This window comes from Lacerta agilis, chromosome 9 (assembly GCF_009819535.1).
Source record: "Lacerta agilis isolate rLacAgi1 chromosome 9, rLacAgi1.pri, whole genome shotgun sequence".
In the NCBI taxonomy this organism is placed as follows: Eukaryota; Metazoa; Chordata; class Lepidosauria; order Squamata; family Lacertidae; genus Lacerta; species Lacerta agilis.
In genome coordinates this window covers 57135580-57153000 of record NC_046320.1, presented here as the reverse complement: position 1 = coordinate 57153000, position 17421 = coordinate 57135580, and the positions used below count along the sequence as shown (strand labels likewise).

General features: G+C 42.8%; 1 protein-coding gene across 4 annotated transcripts in view; it reads left to right on the top strand.

Moving 5' to 3' along the window:
• The window catches only part of GRID2 (glutamate ionotropic receptor delta type subunit 2), a 657599-nt gene that overhangs the window by 473701 nt on the left and 166477 nt on the right, over positions 1-17421 (top strand). For all 4 annotated transcript variants that reach the window (XM_033160571.1, XM_033160569.1, XM_033160568.1 and 1 more), the window contains exons 9-10: positions 1650-1847; positions 13500-13812. In XM_033160571.1, coding sequence (XP_033016462.1) covers positions 1650-1847; positions 13500-13812 — 511 coding nt within the window. The remainder of the gene's footprint in view (positions 1-1649; positions 1848-13499; positions 13813-17421) is intronic.

The following is a 17421-nucleotide window of genomic DNA, read 5'->3' as shown; positions in this document are numbered from 1 at the left end:
TGACGTGGTACCTCCCATTAAAACAGCCTGGAGAGGCGTGGCTATGCAGCATACCGATGCGACGCGGTTAAAATAAGACATCCCCTGAAAATAAGCCATACTGTGTTTTGTTGAGCGAAAAAAAATATAAGACGGTGTCTTATTTTAGGAGAAACACGGTAATTGACACCCAGTGCAATTCTTTCAATGTTGCTATAACATGATGGCGATATTCTGCTCCAGTGCACAGTCAAGCCACCACATTCTGCACTAGCTGCAGCTTCTGGGTCAACCTCAAGGGCAGCCCCACACAGAAGACATTGCAGTAATCCAGCCTGGAGGTTACCAGCATATTGATGTAAGTGGTCAGGTTACCACAGTCCATAAATGGCTATATCCACCTCACTAGCTGAAGCTGGTAAAAGGTCACCTGGACTTCTAATGACAGAGAGGGATCCTAGACTATGAACCAATTCCTTCAGGAGGCATGCAACCCCATCCAAAACAGGCAATTGACTAATTATCTGGACCTGGGAACCACTTACCTTCAGCACCTCCAGTAAGCTCTCATCCAGCACACAACCAAGTTTAAACAATGGACGAGCGTGACTTCTCCTGATACAGATGTTATAGTGAAATCGCCCAACGGCTTCATGCAGATGTTAAATAGCATTGGGGAGAGGGTGGTACTCTACAGAACATGACAGAACAGCTATTAGACCGCCAATATCTGAAACTGCCACTGAAGATAGGACCAGAACCATTGTAAAACAATGCCCCCAATAACTATCTCACAGTGTCAGTTCAGGAGGATACCATGGTCAAGTGAAAATAGCAGGGTCCCCCAGAAGGGGGTATTTGATAGGAGTGGTAGTTATCTCAACCAATGGGTCTTTTTTCTGGAGTGGTTGAATCACTGCCTATTTCGAGATGGTCAGGACCACTCCCTCCCATAAAGATGAATTGGCCACACTTTGGATCCACCCAGTCAGACAATCTTGGCAAACTTTAATAAGCTGGGACGGTCAATGGAACATGTTTGCTTTGTTGTTACAAACTCCTTGTCCTCATTGTCAGGCTGCATCAAATGAAATGGATCCCATTGTAATGCATGTTTCATCTATCATGATACTTGCAGCAGTTCCATCATGCAATCTATCATGGCAGTACAAGAAAGGTAGGCATGGTCAGATAGAATTTGAACCACTTCCCTGAACTTTGGGGACTAAAAATTTACTTTTAAACATGAAGAATGCTATGCATACATGGTTCGAAGTTTTTATTCCTTTTCACAGCCAGTTTGGGTGGCAGCTCTCAATGTACAGTTTAGGAACTGAAGTTGAGACATAACAACTTGCCAAAGGCCAGCTAAAGGGGATCTTGAAAGATGGTTTGCCACGAGTAGCTGGATTATCTGCTGTGTTTTTGCCAGGGATCCTCATGATGCTGCCGATAGATAGTTTAATAGCAATTTGACACTGCCTTGGTTTGAATAACAACTGTGGAAGGCTGTGCTGCTATGGAAAGTGGTGCAGTGCTGTAACAAAAATTCATAGAATCATACAAATAACAGAAAACAAGTTTTTGAAAATGTTTCTTTCCATTGCAGTCAGTGTAAAAAGTCATTACATCGCTACTACTTCAGATGCCTCTCTTTCTTCCCTGTTTAGGAGGAGCCATTTGTGATGGTGTCAGAAAATGTTTTGGGGAAACCAAAGAAATACCAGGGCTTTTCCATCGATGTCTTAGAATCCTTATCCACATATCTTGGCTTCACGTATGAAATTTATGTTGCTCCAGATCACAAGTATGGGCGCCCCCTGGAGAATGGGACATGGAACGGTTTGATAGGGGAACTAGTATTTAAGGTAAGGATGTAGGTAATTATTGCCTTAAAATATGTAGAAGACAAATATCTACTTTTTATCTTTTTGTAGTTCCTTCTCATTTACACACTTTGCATTTTGTACTTGTTTTGTTTGTTGTTTATTAAAAAATACTTGTATAACACAATTTTATTTTTAAAAAAATCAAAGTTCTTTACAACTATTATATATACGCAATAAAAAAAACCCTCATAAAAATATAAAACAGATCACTAGCTAACTATTACAGCAGATGTTTATCTTAATTGTCTGCATGAGCCTGGTCATAAAGAAAGGTTTTCAGAAGGATAAAATAGAATACAGCTGCTAAATCTCTATTGGAAAGACTGGGCCAATGGCGCTAAAGGTTCAGTTTTGTGTCTGTGGGCATATCCATAATTCTTCTTGTCCCACTGCTTTTCCCCGGAGAAACGCAGAGAGAAAATGTAGTTGGGAAACTAATCCAATGCCAAAAAACTAATACATGTCTAAATTTGAGCTCCCCTCTCCCCAGGCTCCTTTAACCAAGTATGTGTTAACGCAGCATCCACTTGTGGTGCAATCAGATTTGAGAATTTCACTAGGGTTAGTGAAGCACCAAACCTCAAACATGTGCTTGTGAGGGTAATTGAGCCCTCTTTGCCCTCACTTGCACCAAGAAGGCAGAGAGAAAGAGCACCAGCAAAACGAAGCAAAGGCTGCACTCCTAGTATCACTGGTTAATTTGTCAAAACGAGCTATAAGCAAGCAGGGCAAACCATTCTGGGGAGAAAAATATGGCATGAGCTTTAACGGCTAGCACATTACATAAATAATGCAGAGCACTTAGAGAAAAGTATTGATAGCTATGAATAATAACTGAGGTATACGATCAACGGAAAATGTTTTATTGATGCACAATAACATTTATGTTGTGTAGATGTGTGAATTGGGTACATACAGTCTAATCTGTAATTAATAAGCCACCCATTTCTAATTAATTCTGCATTAAATGTTTACCACAACAAATAAATTAAAGGAAATAAGCATAATATATTCACTGTTCATTTCACATTTGATCCTCGGCATATTTCTCTCCCCTGGACTGAATCTATGCAGAACTCAAGGTTCAGCATAAAGCTTGTCATTTCAGGTAATGGAAACTTACCTTGAGGAACATGGCTAAGGAATCAGCTGTGTCAGAGATGTGGGCGCATGTGAAAGTGCCACTTTGACCATGCCTAAAATATTCCATAGGAGCTTCTCAGAACTTTAGTTACAGTGTCAAAGTTATATCATTTTTAGGGGGGTTGTGTGATTCAGTAGGCTGCGATTTCATTGTTGTGAAGAAAGTATGTTGAAGCTGTATGCTCACAACATATGACCACCTATTTATCGGTGTGTGGAGTGTTAGGAGAGGGATAGTTCCTCTGGTGGGGGATACGTTGTGCTACTTCTTGGGTAGTTTTTCCACCTTTGGTCCCCACCCTGCACTCAGCTATCACCTGTGGCTCCTAGAAGCTGTCATCAGCATGTGACAGCAGACATGCCCTGGGAATGGCTTAGACTGGCTGAGTAAACCAGGTGAGCGTAGCTGCTGGGTCTCAAACCTTCATTGAGTTAGGGACATCCCCTGCATGCAAAGAGAGGCTCCAGCAGATTGAGCTGGAAAGACCAATAGTGAGTCCAATGGTCAAGAAGGTGGTTTCTTCACATGCTGTAGAGGGAAGTGAGGGGCAGATGGGTCTCATAAACATGGGAATGTAGCCCATCTAGAAGAAGGAAAACTCTAGCCCTAAACTTCCACTGCCTTGTGGAATATCTTTGGGAGATGTAAAAGCTAAAGACTAAATCCTACACAGATCCAGAGTGGAGTCCCTGAGATGGTTGGATGGTGCCTTGTATGCCTCCTTCCGGCAACTCCTACAGCCAAACTGGTGCCAAATGCATTGCTCTGTTTTCCTTTGGACCACAACAGTAAGGCCAAGAGGAGGTCTTGTCTGGGCAGTCCAGGATCTCCATACACACTGCCTGCCCAGATGTGCACCCTGGGGAGGTAACTTCGCTGCTGCTAATGCACACTCCATTATCTCTTGGGACAGATGGCTGCCCATAACAATGCTCACGGACGTCCGTGTGTTGGCCTCGTTCACTTGGTGTGGTAAGCCAAACTATGGCATACTGGGACTGTGCAGATGTCCTGGGACTCAGGAAGAAACTTGCACCTGCTTTGCTCCTGCCTTGTGCTTTTAGCTCAGTGTGGCATAGGAATTAAGCCAAGGTTTGCTTTAATGTGTCACCCAGTCCCAAGTTCATGATTAAGCTCTCTCCTCCTTAACCAAGATCTGTAGCCGAAAACAAACCATGGCTACAGCGTGTGGTTTAGGAAGATCAAGCTAAACCATGAAGCCATGTTCAGATGACATGCTAAGCCAAACCTTGACTTAGCTGCCATGCTGCATTGACTGAACTAAAAGCCAGTGACCCATATAGTCCAGCATTCTGTCCTCACAGTGGCCAACCAGATGCCTGTAGAAAACCAGCAGGACCCGAGCACAAGAACACTCTCCTTTCCTGGTATTAAGGGAGAAGGTGATCATCACCAGGGAAGGCGTTCCTCAAATGAGGAGCCGCCACCGAGTAAGCCCTCTCACCAGTCAGCATATTATTAAATTAAATAACAGTTAACTGATGCTAAAGACAAGAGAGTCCATTATGTTCATATCATCAATTCTGCATTGCCTGGCTTTGTCTGGGAATGCAAACCAAATCCTAGCCAGGGTGGAGAAGAATGGAGAGGTGGGGCCATCACATCTGCAGCCCTGTAACTCACATCTGCCATGGTTCTGGCACAGCAGTCAGGCTCGGACCAGAAGCACTTCCGTCCACACATTCAGTGCATGAAATAAGTAGCTCCATGCTGGTGGAGTGATGCTGGCAGAGCACCACCAACCCTACTGTCAGTCCAACATGATTGCAGCTTAACGCAGTAGCCAGTTCAACCAATTCTGAGCTGATGTTCCGTCATGCATTGCTTTCTGGGGTGGTGTCTTTGAGCTTGCATGGATCTTGGCATTTGAGGATATGCTGAGTCATCAAATTATGCCTGCACACAAATGGTGTGGAAAATAGTAGCATTTGCATGACAGGCTGCTGAGAGCACCTCGCTGAGGGGGCGTGTCAGATTTCAAAGGTGCCACTGCAGGAGACATACTTCAGGAGGTGGCAGTTGCCATGGCAAGTACGAATTTTCTGCATTAAAATAGAGTAGGGCTTGATGTGTTGCACCTGTGTGGCATTTTCTCCAAGATGTGTGAGAACTCCCACCTTCTAGAGTTCCCAGCAAGACTGAGATGATGCTCCTCTTGTTTATTTAGCCTTATGGTGCAAAGCATTTATCAGTCTGTTGGCCTGTTAAAATTCATCACATTTTCATCATAATTCAGTGATGAATAGGCAACTAAATCAGATATTTTAAGAGCTTTTCAAAGAGCCAACTGGAGCTTTTTTCATATACCGTTAGATAAATATCATAAATGTTAACAATTGCAGTGCAACTCTTGTCGTGCTAAATTTTAAACTTGAGCTGGGTTGAGGGTTTTTTCCAACATGCTGTTTGCATGCATTAATGTTATATTCGCCAGACCTCTGTTATTCACATTTACCCTCTGAGAAGTCAAAACGAATTTCACTTCTCCCACGTCCTGGATTGCAAACACAAGACGGAACTGGGGCTAAAGGTCACAACATTATGGAATAACAAGGATCTGCAGGGAGTTAACAACTTCATGATTCCATGCAGGCACCCCTAACTTGAGAAAGAACTAGGAGAGCCTCCCATCGTTTCACCATTTCAGCCTTATAACTCAGGCTCCAGATCAGTAAGTAAAAGATTCTGTGCCTGCTCATATTCAAGATGAGTTGGAGGGTTATCTGTCAGCTGCATTCCTCCAATATCAGCCAGTTTTCAGAGGGATTAAACCTCCAGGGCTCAAAGCAGTAGCTATCAGTGGGGCAGGATGTGGTATGGTGGTGTTGCTTATCTGGCTTTCCAATGGGTCACTGCAGATTACCAAGAGGGGATGGGGCAAGGCAGAAGGGGGGGGGCTGTGTGGTACAGTCTCAGAGGCAGAGCCAATCAGATACTCCCCCTGCTCTGCTTGCACTGTGGCCACCTACCCATTGCCTCAGCCTCCACCTCTCAGTAACCAGCAGCAACCTTAGCATTTTTCTCAAGTTACAGGTGCCTGCAAGAAATAATCAGGTCAAGGTAACTCACTGCAGATGCTTGTTTTTTTTAAAGGACTCACTATATGCAGACCTACTTTTGTTAAAATTTGTCACACATATTGGGCAGGTTTTCCCCAATGCCACCTTCAGTGTGAGGTGAACTGCTACACGTTTGTAATTTCCACTTTCTAATCATTATGTGCAGCAGTCTCCCAGTTAAGATCTGCTGTAGGGCACCCTACTGGTGTTCCTGTTGTTGAGTGAAGTTTCTGCTGCAGTAGCTCCTGACAAGGCCTTCTTAGTGGTGGTGCCCCCATGTTGGAATTCCCTCCCTCAGGCGGCTTGGCTTAGCACCTCATTGGTTAGTTTTGGTGGCACTGTGAAGATCTGCGGTTTTATGAAAGCATTAGGAAGTAACTGGATTGGCCCAGGCCCTGTTGTACCACTATTGTTGAAACTCTTGTTAGCTTTTTTCCCCCCAGTGATTTTGATGTTTAATACTGATGCTGTGTTTTTTATTGTTATAGTTGGTTGTATTTTATATGTGGGCACAGTGTTTGCTGTGTAGCTATTGTTCATCACTCTGATATTTTCTGTTGAAGATCAGCCAATAAATCTAATAAATACTAATAATAGTAATGGTGATGATGATGATGATGTGGTCCACATATTTTCACTGACTACGCTATCCCTAATTCTTGTTAATTTTAAAGCTAGAAAGCTGTCCCTTGCAGTCTATGTTAATAAATTAACTTTATCTTTGATTAATGTTGCATTAAATTTGTTAAGCAAATTGGATGATACGATATGCTAAAAATGATACCGGGTGATGTTTTCACAGTCACTATAAGAGGCTTGTATGCCCCACTTTATATGTTTATACTTTGAACTGGCACCTTTGCATCTAAATATTGACACAATTGCACATATTTTATCTTCTCTTTTTTCCCATGGATCACTTAGCAAACCTTGGCTTGTACAAACTGCTGTTTCTCTGATTAATTTTGACAGGATAATGATAGGCATTTTCACATTTCTTCCTTTCCAATTTTGAGCTAATTTGACTTTATTTGCATATCATTAGAAATGCTTCCCTTCAGGAGCTCAGTGATGCCATGGACCACCACTGGGATGCTTTGCACAAGTTCTGGGCAGTCACAGCTGGGGTGCCACGCCTATCAAAAATCAGGCTAGTTCACCTGGACAGTGGTGGCTGCTCTCACCTTCACTCTGAAGAGTGACTCACATTTTGCTACTGTTTATTTTCTAACAAATGAAACCTTGTTTTACTCTTTGAACTAATAACGTAAGTGACAAGCAATTAATGTCATTTTGGAAGTGAACCTCAATACTGGGAAAGTGCTTCTATAAAAACATAAATTGAATATTCACAAATGGTTAGTTGCAATTGTTCTACAGCAACCTTCCCCAACCTGGTACCCTCCAGATGTTTTGGACTACAAGCCCCATCACCCCTGGCAATTGGGCCGATGGGAGTTGTAGTCCAAAAACCTAGAGGGCACCAGGTTGGGATACTCTGTTCGACATCGGGCCGATGGGAGTTGTAGTCCAAAAACCTAGAGGGCACCAGGTTGGGATACTCTGTTCGACATCATATTTTTAAATCTATAACATGCTTGAACTCACATTCTTTTCTCACATATGATAGATTCAGACAATTGCTTTTCAACCAGTAGGAGTTCAGTGTGGCCTTATTCCTTCCTCAGTGATATGTTATGGCAGAGATTTAAAAAAAGCAGGGGGTGGGGTCTCCATTTCAGTATGGTTTGGGCTCCATGTCACAGCCAAAGCAATGCAAGTGCCAATCTCACTTTTTGTTGACCAGATCACATGGTTGTGCAGATCATATGATTATTTCCTATTGGAATGCCACCCTTTTATTAGCATAGCATAGCATAGCACAGTACAGTATAGAATAGGAAGCAGCCTTATACTGAATCAGACCATTGGTCCATCTAGCTCAGTATTGTCACTCTACACTGACTAGCAGCAGCTCTCCAGAGTTTTTAGTTAGGAGTCTCTCCCAGCCTTACCTGGAGATGCTGGGAATTGAATCAGGGACCTTCTCAACTCTAGTGCTGAGCTACATCCCTTTGCCAAATTAGATCTGCAGCAAGGGAGTGGCTAGGTCAGTGGTTGCCACTTGATTACACCACCATAGTGCCATGGTGGTACAACCATCTCAAAAAGTTGAGATTTTTGTTTTTGTGAAGGGGCTTTCAGGAACTAAACTACAGGAGGAACTGGTGATTTTCAGGTTTTCATTCCTGTGAAATCAAGTAGAACTAGGATATCTATAAAGGTAAAGGTAAAGGTACCCCTGACCATTAGGTCCAGTCGTGGACGACTCTGGGGTTGCACGCTCATCTCACTCTATAGGCCGAGGGAGCCAGCGTTTGTCCACAGACAGCTTCCAGGTCATGTGGCCAGCATGACTATGCCGCTTCTGACGAACCAGAGCAGCACATGGAAACACCGTTTCCCTTCCCGCCAGAGCGGTACCTATTTATTTACTTGCTCTTTGATGTGTTTTTGAACTGTTAATTGGGCAGGAGCTGGGACCAAACAACGGGAGCTCACCCCATCATGGATATCTGAGGGAACCCAATTAATGGAGGTCTCTACTGACTGTTTATTAGACAAGGTGTAGTTTTGCAACTTGTCTTGTGAATGGTGGCACTAAAGTCCATTGATCATTCCTTTATGGCATTTTGTAGCTGGGTAGAGATGTATTTGTTTTTGAGAGAATTTCCAATGGGTTGATCTGAGTTGAGCTGACAGACAGGATATGTACTGAGCCAGGCCATTTAGATTCAGCAGGGTGGTAGCCTCATGCACCTTTCCCAAAGCCTACTGGAGATTATGTATATTGTCCAGGAAATGTGCACAATGCCCTCTTCCTGGAAGGCTTATTTGCACATTCTGCATTAGGCCTGGTGAATATGTGCAGTGGTCAGTTGTTATACACATTAACCATTCAACTTAAATTCCCACATATACTTTGATTTTTCTAAAATGAAATCATGGTATATGCAAATATATTTTTTTAATAAATAAATGTCAGTCTTCAAGCTGCAGCTTCGAGATTGAATGTTTAAATATCCCTTGTACATGCACAACTACCGTATTCAGACTCACCTTCTCCCTGATATGCTAGGTTAATGTATATGTAGTATTTTCCTCATGATAGAAAAATGTCGGTCCCCTCAAGCCGATATGTCATTGTCCAGGAAAACCTTTAGTCACCGATGGGGCTGAATATATAGAATAGTCAAAGGGGATCCATTGCTCTTTCCTACACAGACCATTCTGTGTGACTTTAGATGCCAGGTACATTTCACTTTACCGAGTGGTGAGGAGGATACATTGTCATCATTAGGCAGAGATGAAAGAAAATCCCCAGTGTTCAATACAGTTGTATGTTGATTGATCAGATCCAACCATTCACACATTCTTCCTGCCCCCACCTCCACTCTGCTCAGCTTCCAATAAAGGACCTCATACAGCTTCAATCACAGGCAAAGCTCATTACTTCAAATGAGTAGAAGCTTTTTGAGCATTTAAATATTCTTTTTCATATTTCAGAAAAAGGACAGTCAGTCACTTATTTGGTATTTAATTTCCTTAAAAGAAAAAGAAAAAAAGCACAACACATTAACGTGACTGCCTTAAACACCATCTTTGGTTTCTGCTGCAATTATAATGGCACATGTGAAAAGAAAGTTAAAATAACACCTACTGAAGTTGTGACTGCTGTCTCTTGAGATGTGCGGAGCAGTAAACTGGTTAGATCAAGGGATATATTAATAGCCTTCTTCATATCTTAAATGGGTCTGGAAGGAACAAAGGCAGCGTGGTTGTTACGTATAGGACAGGTAGCCATATGGTATAGTAACATCAATTTCAGGTGCTATTTAACATCTGCCAGGGATGTCAGGAGATGTTCATTTTTCTGAAGTTACTTTGCAACCAGAACATTTGCAAGACAAAGGAAAACCAACAGTATATTGCACTCTTTTGTAATAAATTTGTAATCAAAGTTCTGATTCACTTCAGACAGGATGTGTAGCTCTTTGGATTAAAAAAAAGGCAGTACTCCAATTGCAGGCATGCAGCAGAGAGATTTGTTAAAAAGGAAACTGTAGTTGTGCTAAGCCAGTAATCAGCAGTAAGAGGGGGGTACTGCATTCAGGTTCAGCGTAAAATAGTTGTGGAATTAGTGGTGCCTTCAGAACAGGGGTAGAAGTCCAGCACTCCATGCAGCAGTAGGGTCTCATACGCTGCAGGGATGGCTTACTCCATTTTTAAACAAGTGAAGTAATATGCATACTAAAATTTGTGTCTGTGTGTTGTAACTTAAGTCATTGTTGTTGGCATCCGCATCTATCACGAAAGTCAATGAGGATGAAGTCAAACCTCTGTTCTAGTGGCACTGAAGTGGCCTCCCCAGGGCGCAAGCCTGGAGGTCCAGGGCTGACCAGATGACAAGAGCCCCCTCTTGGCCTCGCTGATGTGGTCCAAAGGAAAGCAGAATGATACGTTTGGCACCAGCTTGGTTGCAGGAGTTACTGGAAGGAGGCGTACAAGGCACCTTCCAACCGTCTTAGGTACTCCTCTCTGGATTTGTGTATGGTTTACTCCAGGCTTCCTCAACCCCGGCCCTCCAGATGTTTTGAGACTACAATTCTCATCATCCCTGACCACTGGCCCTGTTAGCTAACGATCATGGGAGTTGTAGGCCGAGGTTGAGGAAGCCTGGTTTACTCCTTAGGCTTTTCTTTTCCTGAAGATATCCTACAAGGCATTGGAGGTTTAGGATCAGAGTTTTCCTTCTCCTAGGTGGGCTTCCTTCCCAACTGCCCCTTACTTCCCTCTGCAGCAACTGCCTTCTTGACAGTTTGTCCCACTATTGGTCGTGTCCACTCAATCAGCCAGAGCAATCTGGAGGGGAAGTTCCTAGCTCACCAAGGGTTTGAGACCCATCAGCAATATGCCTCTGAATATCAGCTAGCTGTTCAGATTGAGCAATGTCTTTCAGTATGAGAAGTCTGCCTGGCTGTTGCTTTCTTATCCTAATTTGCTATCTTAAAAATTTATATCTGCCTGACTTTGGCTCATCCACACCTCTGCTTCTCCAATGCATATAGCAGATTCCCCAAACCCTTTTCTGGTGCAGGAGCTTTGGAGAAAGCTGATCCAGTTCAGAAAATGCTGCTGGTGCTGCTGTTTTCACAGCTATTTTTATGTAGGTGCTATTGATTTGTGTTTATTGATCTGGTTTTACGTGTTTTGAATTTTGGTTTCTACTTCTATTATTGAGAACTGCCTTGATGACCTGTGTTGGGTTGAAGGGCAGGAAAGGAGTTCTCTGAACAAACAGAAGTATAACGAACAACTCAACAAAAGGCCTATTGGCGTGGTCCAACCACAGTTAAGCACTCTTTTATCACAGATATGTTATTTCACATCAAATAGGAGATTAACACAAAATCTGGTAGTACAGTAAGAGAGATGAGAACAGTGTTGTTGTTATCTTCTCATTTAGCGATAAAACAAAAATAACCCCCCTCCACCACTCCCCACATCTATTCCTTCAACCACTCAACATTTCCCAGTAGAATGCATTTAGTGTTCAAAAAAAAGGGCAGAGTTTTGACATAATGAGAAAATATTAAATTAAAAAGGTATTTTTGTGCATGGGTGAAACTCCAGCAAAAGAGTAACATTCAATTAGAAAACAACTCTAGAAAAGGCTGCCAAATTGCATTAAATTTATCTGATCTCTTTGTCTTACAGTACACGATTCATTTTTTTAATGGAGAAGTCTTAAAGGTCTTCAACCCAATTTTCGATTAGAAGCACAGGACATGATTACCAGAACTGTAGCATAATATGCTTTGCTACAAATGATGCTCTGGCAGTGCAGAGTATAGTAGATTTTTGGAGCTTCCAGATTTCAAGGATGTGTCCCAGGGGGGAAAATGTTTAAATGAGAGTTCTGACTTTAAGGACAGGAGTACATTATTTCTGTCGATGGACACAATAGTAGGGCCTTTCCAAATTATACGGATGAGAGTCTCTTGTGAGCCATCATATCTGCGCCACTTATTTTTCAAAATGCTTATATCCAAAAGGCTTTTTTGAAGGCCGGTGAGTTTGAAGTACAACTTTTTGCTGAATGAGCCTAAGACAACAGATGATATGGTTAATGATTTAATGGCATCCTTCCATTGTTGCATTCTGAATCATGAACCCAATCAGCTCTTAGGTAGTTCATGTTAGGTTTATGACTATCAAAGATGATCTTATATAAGACGTCAAACTCAGTCTAAGAAAAAATGCAAAGCCTTTAAAAGGTTTAGGATTAATTGTTCAGAGGTAGTTAGTGCAGCAAACAAACTTGTGGAATAATCACAAATGTTTTGATTGAACCAATATTCTTCTCAGTCAGGAAATGACTTGGATACAAAACTACAAAAGGGGTTAAAATCATAACTGGAGCTAAGCAATAGCTAAAATTCCAAAATCAGCCCACTTTTCCCACTGGAGTTGTTTTGTAGAAATGCCACATTAAGTATTTTTCATAAATATTAGTTTTGGTAGAAAGCAGATTCCTTATGTTCTCTCACGCACACTTTGAATTGTAAATTATTTCTTCAGTATCTCAAAAGGCTATGGCGGCTTGGGCAACATGCAAATGTATTTAAATGAAAGGGAACAGGTGAATCAGTTAAGGCTGCGATCCTAAGCACTAGTGAGTGAGTCCTGTTGAGCAGAGTAGAATTCATTTCTAAGTCGGCAGCACAAGACCTTAATTTGACAGAAGTCCTAAACTACTCACAAGGGTTTCCAGTTTGCTTCAGAAGTGACACTGGTGACCATAAGAAAGACCAAGATAAACATCCAAAAGCAGTTGTTTCCCACCCTCCACTTACATTTGAAATATCTGCTTCTTTTTGAATTTTCAGAAATAACCTGATGTCAATAGGCAAAAGAAGAATATCCCCCAACTCTCTCTCCCCCCCTCCTACCCTCGCCTTTCCCCCAACTGCAAGATGTCTATGACAAAAGTGTCTCTCACCAAACTGCGTAATAGACTGTGAATTGAAAGTGGAGAAAACAGATGTACCTTTCCCTGCTTATCTGTTTGCTTTGTAACACAAAAAACCTTAATAAAAACTATTTTTTTAAAAAAAAAGCTTATGGCCAAATTTGTAACTATTCTGCTCTCTCCCCTTAGCAGAGTTGCTATTTGGATGGATGTATAAGGAATATATTTAAAATAAACAAATCTAGGCAACTGTTTTGCTGAGATAGGGTTGAAGGCTATAAATCAAATGACAGTTTTGAAATTTTTCTGTTGCTCATGAAAATGAATGCTTTCCTCTCTCTCTCTCTCTCTCTCCCCCTCCCCCCCCCCCACAGAGAGCTGATATAGGCATTTCTGCATTAACCATCACACCAGATCGGGAAAACGTGGTCGATTTTACCACCCGTTACATGGACTATTCAGTGGGTGTGCTGCTTCAGAAGGCTGAAAAGACAATGGACATGTTTGCCTGCTTAGCACCGTTCGACCTTTCTCTCTGGGCTTGTATAGCTGGCACAGTGCTGCTGGTCGGACTTTTGGTATACCTCTTAAATTGGCTCAATCCACCACGTCTGCAAATGGGATCAATGACTTCAACGACTCTCTACAACTCTATGTGGTTTGTTTATGGATCCTTCGTGCAGCAAGGTAAGGGAGAAAAAAATATTAACTAGCAAATGACAGGGAGGCCAGCTCTTATTATAGGGATGCAGGACCTGTGTGGCCCTCCAGATGCTGTTGGACTCCAATTACCATCAGTCCCAGCCAACATGGCCAATGGTCAGGGATGATGGGAGTTGTAGTGCGACAACATCTGGAGGGCTACACATTCCCCAAACCTGGCTATGTGGCAGAGCACATGCTTTGTATGAGTATGTGTATGTGCACAATTCAAAGTGTTGGTGCTGACCTTTAAAGCCCTAAACGGCCTCGGTCCAGTATACCTGAAGGAGCATCTCCACCCCCATCGTTCAGCCCGGACACTGAGGTCCAGTGCCGAGGGCCTTCTGGTGGTTCCCTCGCTGCGAGTTACAGGGAACTGGGCAGAGGGCCTTCTCAGTAGTGGCACCCGCCCTGTGGAATGCCCTCCCACCAGATGTCAAAGAGAAAAACAACTACCAGGCTTTTAGAAGACATCTGAAAGCAGCCCTGTTTAGGGAAGCTTTCAATGTTTAGTAGATTATTGTACTTTAACGTTCTGTTGGAAGCTGTCCAGAGTGGCTGGGGAAACCCAGCCAGGTGGGTGGGGTATAAATATATTATTATTATTATTATTATTATTATTATTATTAATATTTAAGCTCCTAAAAGAGACCATGCCTTTTAAAGAGTTTGTTTAAAAGAAGAAAAGAAAAAAGAAGGCTGCCTATAGGCTTCTATTCTGGGAAGAGACATGACCCATTTTCTTTTAGTTATGTCATATTTTATGATTTATGTGTGTACAATTTTGTAACAAGGAAAAAAAAACTATCAAAGTGCTGTCCCACAGAAGAGGGAGCCAGCTTGTTTTCTCCTGCTCCAGAGGGTAGGACCTGAACCAATGGGTTGTAAATAAAAGAAAGGAGATTCTGGAGAAACATGAGGAATAACTTTCTGACACTAAGAACTGTTTGACAGTGGAATGATGCACTCTTCTTCCTTGGAAGTTTTTAAGCAGAGGTTGGATGGCAATCTGTCAGGAATTATTTGATTGTGATTCCTGCATTGTTGAGGGTTGGACTAGATGACCCTTGGAGTCCCTTCCAACTAACTGCAGTTCTATGCATCTATGACTCATGAGGAAAGTAGCTTGGAAAAGAATGAACAGAATAAGAAAACAGTGTGGAAAATGATTGAGTAAATAAAGAGATGAATCCTGAAATGAGGGTGAGAATGGATAAACTTAATGGAAAATGTATCTAAGCAAGATAGACTTGGCAGAGAAATAAGATTAGAGGCAGACAAGCAGAGAAACTGTGGTGGTAGAGAGTATAAAAGAATAGAAACCTGGCAGTGTCGGGTGATGAACTTGAGGGCAGATGTGTATCCTGAAGATAAGCAGATAGAGCCAAGCTAGCCGGCTAAAGGTCAGGGATGGGTGGCATGTGCCTGGATTGAATTAAAAACAACAACAACCCATATCTGGGTCTTTCACGCAACCACTACTACTTGATAGATCCTCCATTGTCACCTGACTTCCCAGAATGGGAGAATGACAGGCTATGTTATTCATTTCTGAGCTAAATTGCCTGCTCTTCTTCCCCCCCCCCCCCCGGCTAGCACTCCAACAGAACAGAGAGGCGGGAGCCAGCACCTGGTTCCTGAGTTCTAGTTTCAGGCTTCTGGCAGCTAGAAAGCAATGAGAACTTTTCACCTCTCACCTCTTTTTGGATGCTTCTTTAAAGGACTCCATCCACTTATCTCTGTTCCCCCAAACTTCTCACTCTGTGAACAGGATGGGAATGCGTCCCAACAATTCAACTCCTTTTCAGCTCTCCTGCTTCTCTGTTTTCCTCACCAAGCCCACAGCTCCCCCTCAGCATTTCTGCTTTATCTCAGCACGCTGAGAGAAGAGGCATGGCCACCAGAACGACCTGCTTCATTGCTGCAGCTTCCTGCACAGACTTGCAGAGACACAGCAGCATTGATGCTTCCTCCTCATGCCGATATGCATTTATCTCCTTCTGCGTGATTAAAATCATGCTTTCCCAGGAGCATGCAGTTGAATGCATAAAGACATGTGCACACCTTAAGCTGAACAAGCGAAGAAGCATGGAAGAGGCAACCCTATTCCCCCATCCAGTGTAGTGTGTGAACATCTGTCTGTGGGCTCTTCCAGACAGGTGATTTTTTAGAGGTTTGTTCTACAACATGTCATTGACATAATAATAGTGCAATAGTCATGGATTTATACTGGATTGTCCAAGCATAATTCCACTTACTTAGTGAGGCTTCACCAATACTGCTCCATCATTGCCATTTGGAGTGGCACACTTGTGCTATAGCGCAACAAGAGCAGGACAACAACAACTGGATGTTTGTGGTATGAGAAGTTACAGGATTTCAGCAGGAAGCTACAGGACTGGAAATGTAACAGCATGACCACCCAAAGACCTTTGAAGCTGCAGAATGTATTGAAAAGCGGACCTTGTATAACCACCCCAATACCATCTTGAGCACAAATAATCACAAAAGTACAACAGGAAAGGACATGAATTGGGGGGGGGGGGTTCATCGGGCTCCTTGGGGATGGTGGACTAGAAATCAAATAAATAATGTGATCAAGAATTATTACAGCACCCATCATTGTAATGGGCAGGTCTGAAACATCAGTAATGTTTGTTTCAAGCCTGTAGGATTTCCAGTTTATTAAGTAACAGTGTAAGAAGAGTAACAAAACATTTTCCCCTCTGCAACTTTGAAACAGTCTCTGTTTCTGCCAGTAGTTTATTCAGTGCATAAAGCAAATACTGTATTCTGGGGCACAGTCGAAGAGAAACCTCTCTGACCTCAGCTTCAGCAGTGCCCTTGGGTCCTGTGGCTGACTTCGCTGACATGCTGCCTGCCCCATCGGCTCATTTCGCTTTCGCTCCGTTTGTCTTAGACCTACCAACTCTTCCCTGACCTTCTTGGCTACGTTCCTCATTCCCTCCAGCTTTAAAATCTACCTATATTATTCCCCAGCGTCATTTATCCTCTCCACTTTCTGAGTCAGCCTTCCGACCCGTGCTCATTCACATATTCCAAATGGGTCACAGATTGTTGACTCAGCATTGGGGCTCACATCCTCTCCACTTTCTGAGTCAGGCTTCCGACCCGTGCTCATTCACATATTCCAAATGGGTCACAGATTGTTGACTCAGCATTGGGGCTCACGTCTGGTGCCAGATTCTTTGGGTTTTGTTTCTTTATGTCTTGGCTGAGGACTTATAGGGAGCAGTGCCATGAATCAGACCAGGGCAACAGGAAGTTTCGAGCTCTGAAAACAGGTAACACAAAATATAACTGACTGAGCAACTGGAGCAATAGCCTGTAGCTTTCGTTATTTCATGAAGAGAAGAAGAAGAAAAGAAGAGTTTGGATTTGATATCTCGCTTTATCACTACCCGAAGGAGTCTCAAAGCGGCTAACATTCTCCTTTCCCTTCCTCCCCCACAACAAACACTCTGTGAGGTGAGTGGGGCTGAGAGACTTCAAAGAAGTGTGACTAGCCCAAGGTCACCCAGCAGCTGCATGTGGAGGAGCGGAGACACGAACCCGGTTCCCCAGATTACGAGT